The following is a 16,523-nucleotide window of genomic DNA, read 5'->3' as shown; positions in this document are numbered from 1 at the left end:
GTCTTCCTGGACTAGTGAGTGAAGGTCCTCGAACTCCGACCCTGATACAAAAATGGGACTTAGGAAACTCCTATCACAGCAGCACCTTCAGAAATCAAAGGAGGCACTGAGCTATCTTCAGTTCCATTTAGAGATCTGCAGCTCATATTGTGATTTTGCTGAGATTTTTCAATAATCAGATGGGACAGCTGGGAAATCCTCCAAATGGAGACTTTTCAGCCAGATCATAAATTATGGTCACCCTGGGTGTAATAGTTATCAATAACTTTGAGCCCTGAGTACCTGCTCGTTTCTCCTTTACCTCCATTATCCTGCACAGCAACAGCTTTCCAGGAGGGGCAGGACACCATTGATTGATTGATTAAAGGGCCACAGAGGTGGGAAGCAAGGGAGGTCCTGGGTTTGGATGCACAACCACTCCCACCACTCATTCATTCATTCAATAGTATTTATTGAGCGCTTACTGTGTGCAGAGCACTGTACTAAGCGCTTGGGAGAGCACAGCATGACAATAAGAAGACACATTCCCTGCCCACAATGAGCTTACGATCTAGAGGGGGAGACAGACATTAATATGATTAAATAAATTACAGATATATACATAAGTGCTGTGGGGCTGTGGGGGGAGGTGGGGGGGAATGACTACAGGGAGCAAGTCAGGGTGACATAAAAGGGAATGGGAGAAGAGGAAAGGACGGCTTTGTCAGGGAAGGCCTTTTGGAGGAGATATGCCCTCAATGAGGCTCTCCTGCCCCCATGCAGAAGCACTTGCCAACAGTCCCATTTGCCAAGATGTGCAAAGCTTTCTAGGGTCCAGAGCCCAACTTTTTCCTGGTATCTGCTAAGTGCTTACTAAGTTCCAGGCGCCTGTACCAAGCGCTGGGGTAGATACAAGCTAATCAGGTTGGACACGGTCCATGTCCCACAGGACAGATGTGGTAACTGAGGCACAGAAAAGTTAAGTGACTTGCCCAAGGTCACACAGCAGACAAGTAGTGGAACCGGGATTAGAACCCAGGTCTTTCTGTCTCCCAGGCCCATGCTCTATCCACTAGACTGCACTGCTTCTCTACTTTGGGAGGGATCTGTGCCTACCCTCTTTAAGAACCACTTACGTCACAAAGCCCACACCCACAGAACCCCGGAAAATAATAATAGTACTAATAATAATGGTATTTGTTAAGCCCTTACTTTGTGCCAAGTACTGTTCTAAGCCCTGGGGTAGATACAAGGAAATAGGGTTGGATTCAGAGAAGCAGCGTGGCTCACTGGAAAGAGCCCGGGCTTGGAAGTCAGAGGCCATGGGCTCTAATCCCGCCTCTGCCACTTGTCAGCTGTGTGATTTTGGGGCCAGTCACTTAACTTCTCTGTGCCTCAGTTCCCTCATCTGTAAAATGGGGATGAAGACTGTGAGCCGCACGTGGGACAATCTTGATGACCTTGTATCCGCCCCAGTGCTTAGAACAGTGCTTGACACATAGTAAGCACTTAACAAATGCCAACATTATTATTATTATTATTATTATTATTATTTTTCAGTTCATGTCCCTCAAAAGGCTCATGATCTTGAGCCACATTTTACAGATGAGGTAACAGGCCCAGAGAAGTTAAGTGACTTGCCCAAGATCACATAGGAGATATGTGGGAGAGACAGGATTAGAACCTATGACCTCCGACTCCCAGTCCTGTGCTCTTTCCACTAGATCATGCTGCTTCTCATAAAAGCGGCATGAAAAGGTTGGGATTTATGACCTAGGGATGTAGGATCTTGGGCCTGCTGGTTGCTCCAGACCAATCTCCCTATCCAGTGGACAGATGACTTTTCCAATGAAGCATTTTTCCAGAAGGAGAGAGGGAAATGAAGTTGAAGCTGCTTCTCCCTTTTCTTATTGCTTCTGCTGTGTGGCAAAGGGGCTATCTGTGCCCCTGAGAGACTTCCTGCATTCCTCCTGGCTCACCCCTTTGCTGAACCCAGCCAAAAAGGCAGCGACAAGAAAAATAATGTGTGGTATTTGTTAAGTGCTTCATATCTGCCAAGCACTGTACTAAGCACTGGAGTAGGTACAAGAAAATCAGGTCAGACAGCGTCGCTGTCCCACATGAAACTCACAGTCTAAATAGGAAGGAGAAAAGGTATTGAGTCCCCATTTCACATATGGTGAAACCGAGGCACAGAGAATCAATCGTATTTATTGAGTGCTTACTGTGTGCAAAGCACTGTACTAAGTGCTTGGTACAGTTCAGTGAAGAGAAGTTCAGTGCCTTGCCTAAGGTCACACAGTGGACAAGTGGCAGAGCCACATTGAGAACCCAGGTCCTCTGGCACCCAGGCCCATGCACTTTCTCTTAGGCAACACTGCTTCTCATATTGAAACCATAAAAATAATAATAATAATAATGGTATTAAGCGCTTACTATGTGCCAAGCACCGTTCTGAGCACTGGGGTAGATACAAGGTGATCAAGTTGTCCCATGTGGGGCTTACAGTCTTAATCCCCATTTTCTAGATGAGGGAACTGAGGCACAGATAAGTGAAGTGACTTGCCCAAAGTCACGGCTGCTAAGTGGCGGAGCCAGGATTAGAACCCATGACCTCTGACCCCCAAGCCCGTACTCTTTCCACTAAGCACACTGCTTCTATTGAGACCATATAGAAGAGAGGGGGAGACAACTGTCCAACTGCCTCAAGCGATTGACCCAGCCCACATCCAGGACCCGGAAAATCTGGAGAAATGGGTTCTCGGGCAGTGGAATCCCAGCACAACCGACTGTAAGCAAAGCCCCTTTGGTAGCCGTAGGCACACTGAGACTTGGGCAATTGGAAGTCATTCATTCATTCATTCAATCGTATTTATTGAGCACTTACTGCGCGCAGAACACTGTACTATGCGCTTGGAAAGTACAGTTCCACGACAGAGACAATCCCTACCCAACAACGGGCTCACGGTCCAGAAGGTGAGAGACAGACAACAAAACAAAACAAGTAGAAAGGCAGTCAAACTCCACCTACTGTTGTCTTGCACCCCCTCCTCCCATGAAAGAAGTCCTTCTGTGGGGGCGAAGCAGCGAGGCTCAGTGGAAAGAGCGCGGGCTTTGGAGTCAGAGATCATGGGTTCAAATTCCGGCTCCGCCAATTGTCAGCTGTGTGACTTTGGGCAAGTCACTTCACTTCTCTGGGCCTCAGTTTCCTCATCTGTAAAATGGGGATTAAGACTGTGAGCCCCCCGTGGGAAAACCGGATCACTTTGTAACCTCCCCAGCGCTTAGAACAGTACTTTGCACATAGTAAGTGCTTAATAAATGCCATTATTATTATTATTATTATTATTATTATTAATGCCCAATCTATCCATGGGATTTATTGGGCACCTCCTGGGTGGAGAGTACTGTACTAAATGCTTCAGAAGTGCAATACAATAGAGAGGGTAGGCACATTCCCTGCCCACAGGGAGTTTACAGTCTACAGGGATGGATTTTATAAGCCAGACACTTTTGATACTTCTAGTTGATTCCATTCTTAATTTTTATAGTTTTATTTGCTGAAATAGAATCATGTAAAAATACTCATGTGACTCTAGAGATCGCATCCGCCCTTTCCTCTCCATCCAAACCACTACCTTGCTGGTTCAATCTCTCATCCTATCCCAACTAGATTACTGCATCAGCCTCCTCTCTGATCTCCCATCCTCCTGTCTCTCCCCACTTCAATCTATACTTCACGCTGCTGCCCAAATCATCTTTGTGCAGAAACGCTCTGGGCATGTTACTCCCCTCCTCAAAAATCTCCAGTGGTTACCAATCAACCTACGCATCAGGCAGAAACTCCTCACCCTGGGCTTCAAGGCTGTCCATCACCTCGCCTCCTCCTACCTCACCTCCCATCTTTCCTTCTACAGCCCAGCCCGCACCTTCTGCTCCTCTGCCACTAGCCTCCTCACTGTGCCTCGTTTTCGTCTGTCCCGACATCGAACCCCAGCCCACATCCTCCCCCTGGCCTGGAATGCCCTCCCTCTGCCCATCCGCCAAGCTAGCTCTCTTCCTCCCTTCAAAGCCCTACTGAGAGCTCACCTCCTCCAGGAGGCCTTCCCAGACTGAGCCCCCTTTTTCCCCTCCTCCTCCCCATCCCCCCCGCCCTATCTCCTTCCCCTCCCCACAGCACCTGTATATATGTTTGTACAGATTTATCACTCTATTTATTTTACTTGTACATATTTACTATTCTGTTTATTTTGTTAATGATGTCCATCTATTCATTCATTCATTCATTCAATCGTATTTATTGAGCGCTTACTGTGTGCAGAGCACTGTACTAAGCGCTTGGGAAGTACAAGTTGGCAACATATAGGGACGGTCCCTACCCAACAGTGGGCTCACAGTCTAGAAGGGGGAGACAGAGAACAAAACAAAACATATTAACAAAATAAAATGAATAGAATACATATGTACAAATAAAATAAATAGAGTAATAAATACGTACAAACATATATACATATATACAGGTGCTGTGGGGAGGGGAAGGAGGTAAGGCAGGGGGGATGGGGAGGGGGAGGAGGGGGAGAGGAAGGAGGGGGCTCAGTCTGGGAAGGCCTCCTGGAGGAGGTGAGCTCTCAGTAGGGCCTTAAAGGGAGGAAGAGTGCTAGCTTGGCGGATTTATTTATTTATTTTACTTATACCTATCTATTCTATTTATTTTATTTTGTTACTATGTTTGGTTTTGTTCTCTGTCTCCCCCTTCTAGACTGTGAGCCCACTGTTGGGTAGGGACTGTCTCCATATGTTGCTAGCTTGTACTTCCCAAGCGCTTAGTACAGTGCTCTGCACACAGTAAGCGCTCAATAAATACGATTGATTGATTGATTGATTGATGTGCGGAGGGAGGGCATTTCAGGCCGGGGGAGGATGTGGGCCGGGGGTCAATGGTGGGACAGGCGAGAACGAGGCACGGTGAGGAGATTAGCGGCAGAGGAGCAGAGGGTGCGGGCTGGGCTGGAGAAGGAGAGAAGGGAGGTGAGGTAGGAGGGGCGAGGTGATGGAGAGCCTTGAAGCCGAGGGTGAGGAGTTTTTGCCTGATGCGTAGGTTGATTGGTAGCCACTGGAGATCTAGCTTTACTTCTATTTATTCTGATGACTTGACACCTCTCCACATGTTTTGTTGTCTGTCTCCCCCTTCTAGACTGTGAGCCCCTTGTTGGGTAGGGACCGTCTCTATATGTTGCCAACTTGTACTTCCCAAGAGCTTAGTACAGTGTTCTGCACACAGTAAGCGCTCAATAAATACGACTGAATGAATGAGTGAAATCCAGGAATCATACACCTGCAAAAATTGTCAATATAGATTTCAGGAAACATAGTATGTATTACTTTAAAAGATTAAGCCTCAAATGAATACAATGGCCTATTTGTCTGGCTAAATGCTGCTTTAAAGTCAGTGTGTCAGTCATTCTCCCAGATTTGTGCACCCTGGCCCGGTGCAATTCAATAACCGAAAATGAGGGTGTTTAGCATTTACCTCCTGTTTGCTGTGAGTGAAAATCCCGGTGGACTTGGTGAGTTCATACTACAGAGCAGCATTTTACCACAGAGTTTAAATGCTTTTTAGCATATTACATGTTTATATCCCCCAACAGAGAGAAAATGAAATGTGATGCGAAAGTATAGAACAATAGTGCTAAAAAAAGCTGTGAATACAGAGACGATTAACAGCCAGACCGTGGATGGAATGTTAGCATTCCCTTGAGAACGCAGGTTAATTCTTCATTGGATCAGACTTTAACTTGGGCAATTTGATACAGTCTGCTGAGGATATAATCACTCATCCTATGCTGCCTGGATTACTGCATCGGCCTCCTTGCTGACCTCCCAGCCTCCTGTCTCAACCCACTCCGGTCCATACTTCACTCTGCTGCCCAGATCATTTTTCTACAAAAACATTCAGGACATGTCACCCTGCTCCTCAAAAAACTCCACGGGTTGTCCATCTACCTCCACAACAAACAAAAACTCCTCACCATTGGCTTTCAAGCAGTCCACCACCTTGCCCCCTCCTACCTCACCTTGCTTCTCTCCTTCTATAACCCAGCCCTCACACTTCGCTCCTCTAGTGCTAACCTTCTCACTGTGCCTCAATCTAGCCTGTGTCACTGCCGACCTCTAGCCCCTGTCTCTGGCCTGGAATGCCCTCCCTCTTCAAATCTGACAGACAGTTACTCTCCCTCCCTTCCAAACCTTATTGAAGGCACATCTCCTCCAAGAGGCCTTCCCAGACTATGCCCTACTTTTCCTCATCTCCCACTCCCTTCTGCATTGACTTGCTCCCTTTGCTCTTCCCCCTCCCAGCCCCACAGCACTATGTACTTATCTGTAATTTTATTTATTTGTATTGATGTCTGCCTCCCCCTCGTCTAAGACTGAAAGCTCGTTGTGAGCAGGGAATGTGTCCGTTTATTGTTGTATTGTAATAATAATGATGGCATTTACTAAGTGCTTACTATGTGCAAAGCACTGTTCTAAGCACTGGGGTGGTTACAGGGTGATCAGGTGTCCCACGGGGGGCTCACAGTCTTCATCCCCATTTTACAGATGAGGTCACTGAGGCCCAGAGAAGTGAAGTGACTTGCCCAAAGTCACACAGCTGACAATTGGCGGAGCCAGAATTTGAACCCATGACCTCTGACTCCAAAGCCCGTGCTCTTTCCATTGAGCCACTGTACTTTCCCAAGCTCTTAGTACAGTGCTCTGAGCACCGTAAGCTTTCAATGAATACAAATGAATGACTGGGTGATTGAATGAATATAATTTCACTGCTACAGAGGAAGGTTTCCTTGAGTTTTTACTTCCCCCTGAATGTGTTTTTCCCTGTCCATGTTTGTTGTAACAAGTTCAGTTAAACTCAGGAAGGAAAAAACTGAGTAAGAACTCTTCATAACTGTAGAGGGTGAGTGAAAGGATTTCTCATGAAGATTTTGTACATTGGCTAAACTCAAAGCCTCTACTGGACTTTTGAAAGGACAATGGTCTCTGCTTGATCTTCCCTAGGGAAGCTCAGGACCAAAAGATAAACATTATGGGACTTTCTGTCCATATATTTGGTGGCGATAAGGTATAATTTCTGCATCTGTACAGTCAGGTGTTTTATTATCATAATAGTTCTGAGTGTTCTACATGTACTAGAGCTAAAAAATGAAATTCTAAGCCTCAATAGTGAGCCTCAACAAAGATGCCTCAATCTCTCTCTCCCTCTCTCTCACACACACACAGATACCCCTCAGTCTATCTGTGGTATTTATTGAGTATTTACCAAGTGCAATACAATAAAGTTGGTACACCCAATCCCTGCCCTCAAGGTAAAAGAGGTAGAAGTAAAATTAGGAGAGACCTGGGCTAGATTTCCAGAAGAAGGGAGTGATCTAAAGTGTCAAAGGTGGCTGAGAGGTCAAGGAAGGATTAAACCATAAGATAAAATAAGGAAGAGGGCATTGGTGACCTTGGAGAGTTTGATCCCCCTGGATTGGAGTGGAAGTGGAAGCAGCAGATGTATTCAACCTGTTTGAGGAGCTTGAATGGGAATGGGAACAAGAAAATGGGGCACTAGCTGGAGGGTACAGTGAGATTGTCTAAGTACTGCAAGTTTCCACTCCTCACTGTAATGATTAAATGTTTTACCTGACCCAAATCAGACTCCTCTGTCCCTTGTCAAAGGCATAGTTTGGAAATGGTATAACTCTGACCTCCCAGGCAGGCACACATATTTTTAATAGGCCATGGCTTGCATAACTAATGTTTTCATCAGGCAGTGTAAAATAAATCCATTAGTCACAGTGTCCTTCATGTGATAATGATATTTAGAGCTCATTAAAAAGTAATTGTGGCTACTTTCACTACTTTATCAGCAGGATTCAGCTGGCGATTTGATGATCAGAAGCATCCAACTGAAGCATGCTGGGAAATATGTCTGCATGGCACAAACAAGTGTGGACAGGCTATCAGCCTTTGCAGACCTGATTGTGAGAGGTATGTGAATTATTTTTTTTAAGAAAAGTGTCCTTTTCAGTATCTTCTCCGGTATGTGGTTTCATAACTATCCATTAAAATCCCAACCACTCGTAATTACTGTAAACAGTAAGCTAAAACTCCCCATGCACCCAGTTTTTTAAGGAAGCATGTAACCGCACATAAAAATCTCTGTATATGTGTGCTTATCTTCATGTTTTCAAGACGGTATTTTCAGAAGCTGCCTGAAGCAAAAATCATTAATTTCTTTTACAACCGAAATATTTCCTGAGGATGCAATGTATCAACCTCTTAGAGTAAATATTGTCTTTCCGGATAGCCTTGCCTTAATAAAAACAACCGGGGTGAAGTGTGGCTATCAAGCAAGGCATTTAGATGCTCCAAAGGGGTTAAAGCAGTTGGTTTCAGATCACTAGTTCGAAATGGTTTCGGGTTAGTATTGACCAGTTTTGATTCAGATGCCCCTGGGAGATAAATGAGTTGGTTGCCTCCTGGTCAGCAACATTGTTCCCTTCATTTGTTAGACCTTTTTTCCTCTCGGATGGAGTAGATTTGGGGACTGGATATATTTCCATATTACCCATTTGCATGTGGGTTTTCTGGTGGCTAAATACTACCATCTGGGGAAAAAAGAGGAAGTGAGCGGAGAGGGTGTCTCAGGCCCGAGGAGGAAAATAGGAGGAGCTAGAAGCAGAGGAGTTGGGGGTGTAAGTAATGCTTTATTTTTGTCAGAGCTCAGCTCTGGGACCTGTTGGCCAGACCCCTTGGACCTGTTCCAGAGTCCCAGCGCCTTTGGACGGGGTGACCATTTGGTCCCAGAAAGAGTACTGACCCCTCCTCGGCAAGCCAAGAGCTGCAGAGCATGTAAGGACTCTCAGAGCCCCGGAGCTGAGTGTGAGTTGAGGCAGTCTGAAGAGCAGAGTTTCTCTGGCCCCTCAATATCCAGCTCCAGCTCTTCCAGTACAAATGGAGCAATACATGTAAGAGTATGGGCTTGGAAGTCAGAGGTTGTGAGTTCTAATCCCGCTCCGCCACTTGTCAGCTGTGTGACTTTGGGCAAGTCATTTAACTTCTCTGTGCTTCAGTTACCTCATCTGTAAAATGGGGATTAAGACTGTGAGCCCCACGTGGGACAGCCTGATAACCTTGTACCTAACCCAGCACTTAGAACAGTGCTTGGCACATAGTAAGTGCTTAACAAATACCATCATCATCATTATTATTATTATCAGGAGGGCAAGAGTTCTCCTTTTCTAGTTTCACTCAAGAGCTCTGCGTTCAATAGAGCAGTGTTGGCCAGGCTGTCGAAACTGATGTTAATCTGTTGCCTCATTTGAAGTGATGATGGCAGCTACAGGCTTGTAACAAACAAACCCCAGATTTCCAGAAAATTCTTAAGTATTCAAGCCCAAGTTGCCTGGTCCAAATTCATTCCATCTCCTCCGTCTCCCTTTAGCTGCCCACCTTTTAGCCGTTCCCCTGCAAGGGGAATCTCAAACCCACTGATTATGTTATTGATTAGCAGATCTAGTAAATGGTTTGGAGGGGTCAGATGTTAAAATGGGATTTTTATTTCTCTGTGAATTTTAATGATCTCTTCTATCCTAATAGTACAGATAACCAAGAGTTATCTGTATAAATGTGTGCAGAATTTGACTAGCCAAAGAAACCCGCAGCCCGGAAATCCATTCTTAGGATTGCTCTCTCCTATTTGAAGTTAAAGTGTTGCTACTACAGTAAAGCCAAGCTCAGACTGCTATTGCCAAGACTGTATTGATTTGGGAGTGATAGTCTTCAATTATTTACCTAGTCGTTCCACCATTTTAAGTGTTATTTTAAAGAAGAGAGAAAAGATTTGAAAATCCACAACTTGATATTTTTTGACAATTGGCATTTCTGACATGACAATAACTCTGAAGGTGTTCAAACTGTAATAAAGGCAGGGAAACTTCCCTAGCCTCTTACGGTATATAGATAAGCATCCCTACTTTATAGGCAATTCCAGGGAAAACATCTCTTTTAAGACAGCCTTGAAGTTAGCTCCTGGTCCACTTACTCAAGTAAGTCACAAAGTCAGTGAGCCATAGAGAATGCTGGTTTTTAGTTATCCGGGAATCATTTCGGCAAAGAATTGCTGAGATCGGTTAAATTGGGGGTGCTTATTTGCAAGCCGATTCCATGCAATTGGCTTTAACCAGGGTCTGTTTTCATTAGACTTCAGAATCTCTAACATGGGTTCACATGGTTCAGGGGGCAGGCGAGAAGATTGAGATCAAGCCTGGAAGAATCTGCCACAAGCTAACATATGGAAAATGATTATTGTCCATTTAAGAAAACAACCGTGGCTTGTCTGCTCCCCTCAGGGGCAAAATCATTCTGCTGCTGAGAATTTATCCTCCATTTAATTAGGATAATTTTCAAATCAGCAGTTTAAACACCAATAAATTAGACTAATAAATATTTAAATTCATAATACTTGAAGTTCTTAAATGATCCTGTATACCTCATTTCGCTGAAAATAACATTAAATACCAACATTAAATACCAAGAGGAATTTGCAAGCAGTAATCTAGAAGACTCTACAGTATAACCGGCTAAAAAACCCAATAAATTACTCTGCTCTCTGCCCTGTAATTTTAGATTTTATCATTCTCCGATAGCTTTAGCTTTGTCCCGCTATTTTTCCCACCACATGCGGGAAGGGAGTCTGTATCATTGATGGTTCATCTCCGTAAATCTATAGAAAGGCTAATGACAGATGCTCATCAAATGGCATGTGCCAGCTCAACCGAGCAGGCATCCTGTGAGGCATGTGGGAGGCAGAGACTCAGTAATTACTATAACTGAGATGGCTTTTCTTCTAGCAGAGTCTCTTAGCACTAGCTAGAGGGCTGGAGTTGACCCACCGGAGGCCTCTTTTCCAATATAATTGTTTGGTTTGGAGGATAAACATTTTCACACAAGCATTTCAAAATACGGTGCTCATCACAACATCAGTTGGGTAATTTCCTGAAAATAAGATTGGTAAACAGTCAAGAGCGGCGTGATCTTCACACGTGACAGACTGGCCTGGTGAGGAGAAGAATTGTCTCCCCAAGGTTGAATACCCAGCTGGACAGCCTGCCCCCTCCTTACCTTTCTGTGTTCTAGCCATGCCTATTGATTAAATCCCTTCTGGAGTTTTTTGAGCACACACTGCATTTCTCATTTCTAACTGAAAGGGTGTTACTTATCTTCTTAAAACTTCTGCACCAGAAATGTAAAGCACATAGAAACCACAGCAGTGAAGAAAGAGGTTTACAGAAGTACGGGAACATTGTGGTGCAGAAGCCGAAGAGGAAATAGAAAATAGTATATTGACGTTCTGGGGTTTACCGCTCTAATAAGGTCTCAAGGAAAGACCCAGGGGTTACCATGTCCCTATCTGAGTGACATTAAACTGACATTACTGAAATGTCACAGTGCCAAATTAATCAGAGCCAAGTCGAAGATTTCTAGGGATTCCAGGGAGAAATGAGATTGAGAGGATAAATTTTGCCTCACTGGATAGGGGCATACCTGAGTCTCTATAAAACTGCTTCTCTCCCTAAAGCAAGCTGAGTACAATGCTGCACATCCAAATGCAGGCATGTAGCCTTGTGTGTGTTCTTACTTCAGAATATCACCAATAGTTCTTCAAAACCCTATTCAGTGCCCTGTTTTTCCCTAAATGGTGTGACCTGTCCTCAGTGGCATTTTGGCAGTGGACTTGAAGACAAAGTGGGGGATTAGCAGGTTCTTGTGTAACCCCTGATCTTGATTCTGGTCTAGTATATTACGGATCAGCCTTGTTATTATGTACCCCTCATAAGCACCTGTTTTCCTGTGGTGTGCACCTGTGGTTTGTTGGAAAAGCATTAAACTGCTCTGTCGCGAGTCTTAGGCTTAAAATTGGTGCAGCTTTGTGTCTTTAGTATTTTCACTTTGCCTCCTAATCATTACAACAGCCCTCTGTTCTTTTATTTCAGTGTCATCAATTAAATCTAATTTTCTCCTTTAAATGGACTAAGTATCTAGGTGGAAATAATGAAATGGATAGAAATCAAGTTAAAATTTAAGGTATAGCATGCAGACAACTGTAAGGTGTGATCCTTTAGACTGTAGTCCTATTTGAAATTGTGATCTCCCCCTTTTAGACTGTGAGCCCACTGTTGGGTAGGGACTGTCTCTATATGTTGCCAACTTGTACTTCCCAAGCGCTTAGTACAGTGCTCTGCACACAGTAAGTGCTCAATAATTACGATTGATTGATTGATTGATTGAAAAAAAGCTTTCAATGACAGATGAGCCTGGAAAGTTTTCTCAGTCGGATCTCACGTACAAAAGTTGTGTAATGCTCTTCTTTTCATAAGTATGGCACAGTGAGAATATGCAGAGCATCTCATAGCTCTCCAAATTTTCATCCCTAAAATGTGATCAATCGATGATCTGATCAATCATGCATTGGACTTGCATTAGGTAGAATCAATGAGTCAGTCAGTGAGTTATGTATATACATATTCATTCATTCATTCATTCAATTGTATTTATTAAGCACTTACTGTGTGCAGAGCACTGTAGGAAGTGCTTGGAAAGTACAATTCGGCAACATATAGAGATAGTTCCTACCCAACAATGGGCTCACAGTCTAGAAGGAGGAGACAGACAACAAAATAAAACAAGTAGACACGTGTCAATGCCCTCAGAAGAGATAAATAGAATATATATATATATATATATATATAGAGAGAGAGAGAGAGAGAGAGAGAGAGCATTTTCCAAGTGTGAAGCACTGTACTAAGAGCTTGGGGCAGTACAACAGACATAAGATATACATTCTCTGTCCTTATGGAGTTCACAAATGAATCCAAATAGTGGGATTCTGAAGCTATGCACCAGTCCATTATCAGGTAAATCCACACACATAAGTAAGGACCAACATCAGTGAATACCACACTGTACAATGAGGCAAAGATACGACAAAGGGAAAACAGTATCAAGATGTCTAACGTATGCCTTGGCAGACTCAAAGATATTTTGTCACATTAAAATAGCGTGAAGATTCATACAAACCTGAGGTAAATGGGGAAATGGAACAGCCATCTTTTTGGCCAAGAGCCCTGTACCTAATGCAGATGCCACTTTCAACTTCTAGAGTAGATACAGCAACCCCACCTAGTGATATATTTAATATTAAATGGTGACAGAATTCATTCATTCATTCATTCAATCGTATTTATTGAGCGCTTACTGTGTGCAGAGCACAGTACTAAGCACTTGGGAAGTACAAGTTGGCAACATATAGAAACAGTCCCTACTCAACAACAGGCTCACAGTCTTGAAGGGGGAGACAGACAACAAAACAAAACATGTAGACAGGTGTCAAGTCATCAGAACAAATAGAATTAATCACAGAATCACAGACAGTGAAGTCCTGGAACTTAGGTAGGCCAGCAGCACTGAAATTCTCATCACATCATATCTTTGCTGAGTGGGATATGGGAGGAGAATGGATGAAAACAGCAGGGTACCCAAACAGTTTCTCTGTGCTGAGTTGAAATGGGGAAACTGTAAACTGGGTGGACAGAAGAAACACTTCAAAGACCCAATGAATACGAACCTCAAAAAATGTGACATATCAGTGAATAGTTGGGAGACAGAAAATGGATCAGCCTGGTGAACCTCAGAAGCATCATCTTTGAACCTGAAGTCCAGCTATATACATGGATTCATAGAGCTTTGCTTGTTCTTTTTCTTTAGGAGTCAAATCAAGGGTCAGAAAATAGTTTGGGCCAAACAACATGGTGATTTTTGAAAACTGTTACTTGAGAAGACATGGTCTCCAACAGACCGTTTCCTAATATGTCTAGTGACTATTGCTAAGACCTAACTAGCTAAGTGAAGTGAAGAATTGAGATAATTATTTGAATAATTCTAAACATAAAAAAACGTTCTCACCTGGAATACCTAGATGAATAAGTGTTTTTGTATTTTGAATTATCTGAGTCATTGCTTCTTCAGTTTTCCACTTCACTTGCTAGTGTTCACTTGACAGATTGCCCAATTCTGTGATATGAGATGATAATACTAATCGTAGTATTTGATAAGTGCTTACTCTGTGCCAAGCACTGTGCTAAGGGCTGGGTTAGAGACAATCACTTCAGGCCCCGTCCCTGTAGCACATGGGGCTCATAGTCTATGGGAGGGGAGCAGAGTGGCCTAGTAGATAGAACATGGGCCCAGAAGTCAGAAGGTCCTGGGTTCTAGTCCGGTTCTGCCATTTGTCCGCTGTGTGACCTTGGGCAAGTCACTTCACTTCTCTGTGCCTCAGTTACTTCATCTGTAAAATGGGGCTTAATACTGTGAGCCCCACGTGGGGACAGGGACTGGGTCCAACCTGATTACCTTGTATCTACCCCAGCACTTAGTGCCTGGCACTTAACAAATACCATAAAAAATATATTTATTGATTGCTTACTATGTGCAGAGAACACTGTACTGAGTGCTTGAGCAGATGTATTCCCTGCCCAGAACAGGGGATTTTTGGGTGTCAGTTTCCTCATCTGTAAAATGAGGATTCAGTACCTGTTCTGCCTTCTACTTAGACTGTGAGCCTATGGAGGACATGGATTGGGTCTGGCCTGGTTATCTTGTATCTCCCCCATCACTTGGCACATAGTAAGTACTTAATGAATACTACAATTACTATCATCAGAAGGTAGCGTAAGTATTGAATCCCCATTTTACAGATGAGGAAACTGAGGCACAGAGAAGTGACTTGCCCAAGGTCACACAGAGCAGGAAAATGGCAAAGCCAGGATTAAAACCCAGGTCTCCTGACTCCCAGTCTTGTGCGGTTTCCATTAGGCCAGACTGCTTCTCAAGCTCTTAGTACAGTGCTTGGCACACAGTAAGCACTCAATAAATACGATTGAATGCATAAATGAATGAATGAATGAGTAGCCAATCCATCAATCAATGGTATTTACTGTATGCAGAGTACTGTACTAAGCACCTGGGAGAGTACAGTTCCACAGAGTCGGTAGGCCTGTTCCCTGTTGACAAGGAGCTTACAGTCTAGATGATGTGCATTACCTCCTCAGTTATCAAAAGCCCCATGTTGGCTAGTAATTTCACCCTCATTTCTCACAAAATATTTTCCAGAGACTCTAGAAGTATCAGGAAGCAACAGAGAATTACTACTGTATTTTGGTACAAAAAGAACTACTTGTGGGAAAAATCTACCGTAGTGATTTCAAGTATTCCAGTTCTACCTGTTCTCACCATGGCTGGTTTCATTGTTCTGGTATTTCCTTTATCCAAGGTCCACCAGGTCCACCTGAGGCTGTGACAATAGATGAGATCACTGACAGTACAGCTCAGTTGTCCTGGAGGCCAGGAGCTGATAATCACAGCCCTATCACTATGTACGTAATTCAAGCGAGGACTCCATTTTCTGTGGGATGGCAAGCAGTGAATACAGGTAAGTGTACAAGTGGAACTGTCCATAACATTTTGCTGGAGTTTGAGGGGGGCACAGATATTCAAAGTAATACCTTCTAATCTAGATGAGGACCTGGCTGGCTCCTCAGTTATTGTGGTATTTGTTCTATTAAGAAGCCAGTCTTTGAAAGGAATGATTGTTGAGCGCTTATATTACTCACCGGGTATACTATGCTAGTGCTCCTGAGTGGGCCCAATTGGAACTGGAATTGGGCCCAATTTGCAGCATTGATATCAACAGAGCCTCTGAACCAGACGTTGGATGAAGGTACAGACCAAGCCAACTCAAGCACAGGGTGGTTGTTTAAATGATGATGATGATGGTATTTGTTAAGCACTTACTCTGTGCGAAGCACTGTTCTAAGTGCTGAAAAGTATTTGTTAAGTGCTTACTATGTGCCAAGCACAGTTCTAAGCACTGGGGTAGATTCAAAGTAATTAGGTTGTCCCACATGAGGCTCACAATCTTAATCCCCATTTTACAGATGAGGTAACTGAGGCACAGAGAAGTTAAGTGACTTGCCCAGAGTCACACAGCTGACAAGTGGCAGAGTCCGGATTAGAACCCATGACCTCTCACACCCAAGCCTGCGCTCTTTCCACTAAGCCACGCTGCTTCCCTAAAGATAAAGATGAAGAACTCACTCCCAAGAATTCTGACAGAATCGCTTAATTCACGCTTTCTCTCCTGAACTTTGTGGTCAGACCGTATTTTTAGAAATGATGGGTTTCTGGTTGGCAGAGAACATTGTGAAAAACTGAGCCGTAACTGACCGACCTATGGTGTCTTTCAGTTCCGGAGATCATTGACGGCAGGACATTCACAGCTACCGTGGTAGGGTTGAACCCGTGGGTTGAATATGAATTCCGTGCAGTAGCGGCCAACCTCATTGGCATTGGGGAACCAAGCCCCCCCTCAGAGAAAAGACGAACAGAAGAAGCTCGTAAGTATCGCCGTCTTAGGAATGTGGGTAGTCTACTGGCTGGCTGTT

The 16,523-nt window shown here is 44.0% G+C and overlaps 1 protein-coding gene across 1 annotated transcript in view; it reads left to right on the top strand.

Moving 5' to 3' along the window:
- The window catches only part of CNTN4 (contactin 4), a 910,670-nt gene that overhangs the window by 872,869 nt on the left and 21,278 nt on the right, over positions 1-16,523 (top strand). Inside the window, exons 15-17 of the mRNA XM_038772663.1 lie at positions 7,893-8,010; positions 15,353-15,511; positions 16,326-16,475. Coding sequence (XP_038628591.1) covers positions 7,893-8,010; positions 15,353-15,511; positions 16,326-16,475 — 427 coding nt within the window. The remainder of the gene's footprint in view (positions 1-7,892; positions 8,011-15,352; positions 15,512-16,325; positions 16,476-16,523) is intronic.

This window comes from Tachyglossus aculeatus, chromosome X1 (genome assembly GCF_015852505.1).
Source record: "Tachyglossus aculeatus isolate mTacAcu1 chromosome X1, mTacAcu1.pri, whole genome shotgun sequence".
Taxonomy (NCBI): Eukaryota; Metazoa; Chordata; class Mammalia; order Monotremata; family Tachyglossidae; genus Tachyglossus; species Tachyglossus aculeatus.
This window is presented reverse-complemented; position numbering and strand designations above follow the sequence as displayed.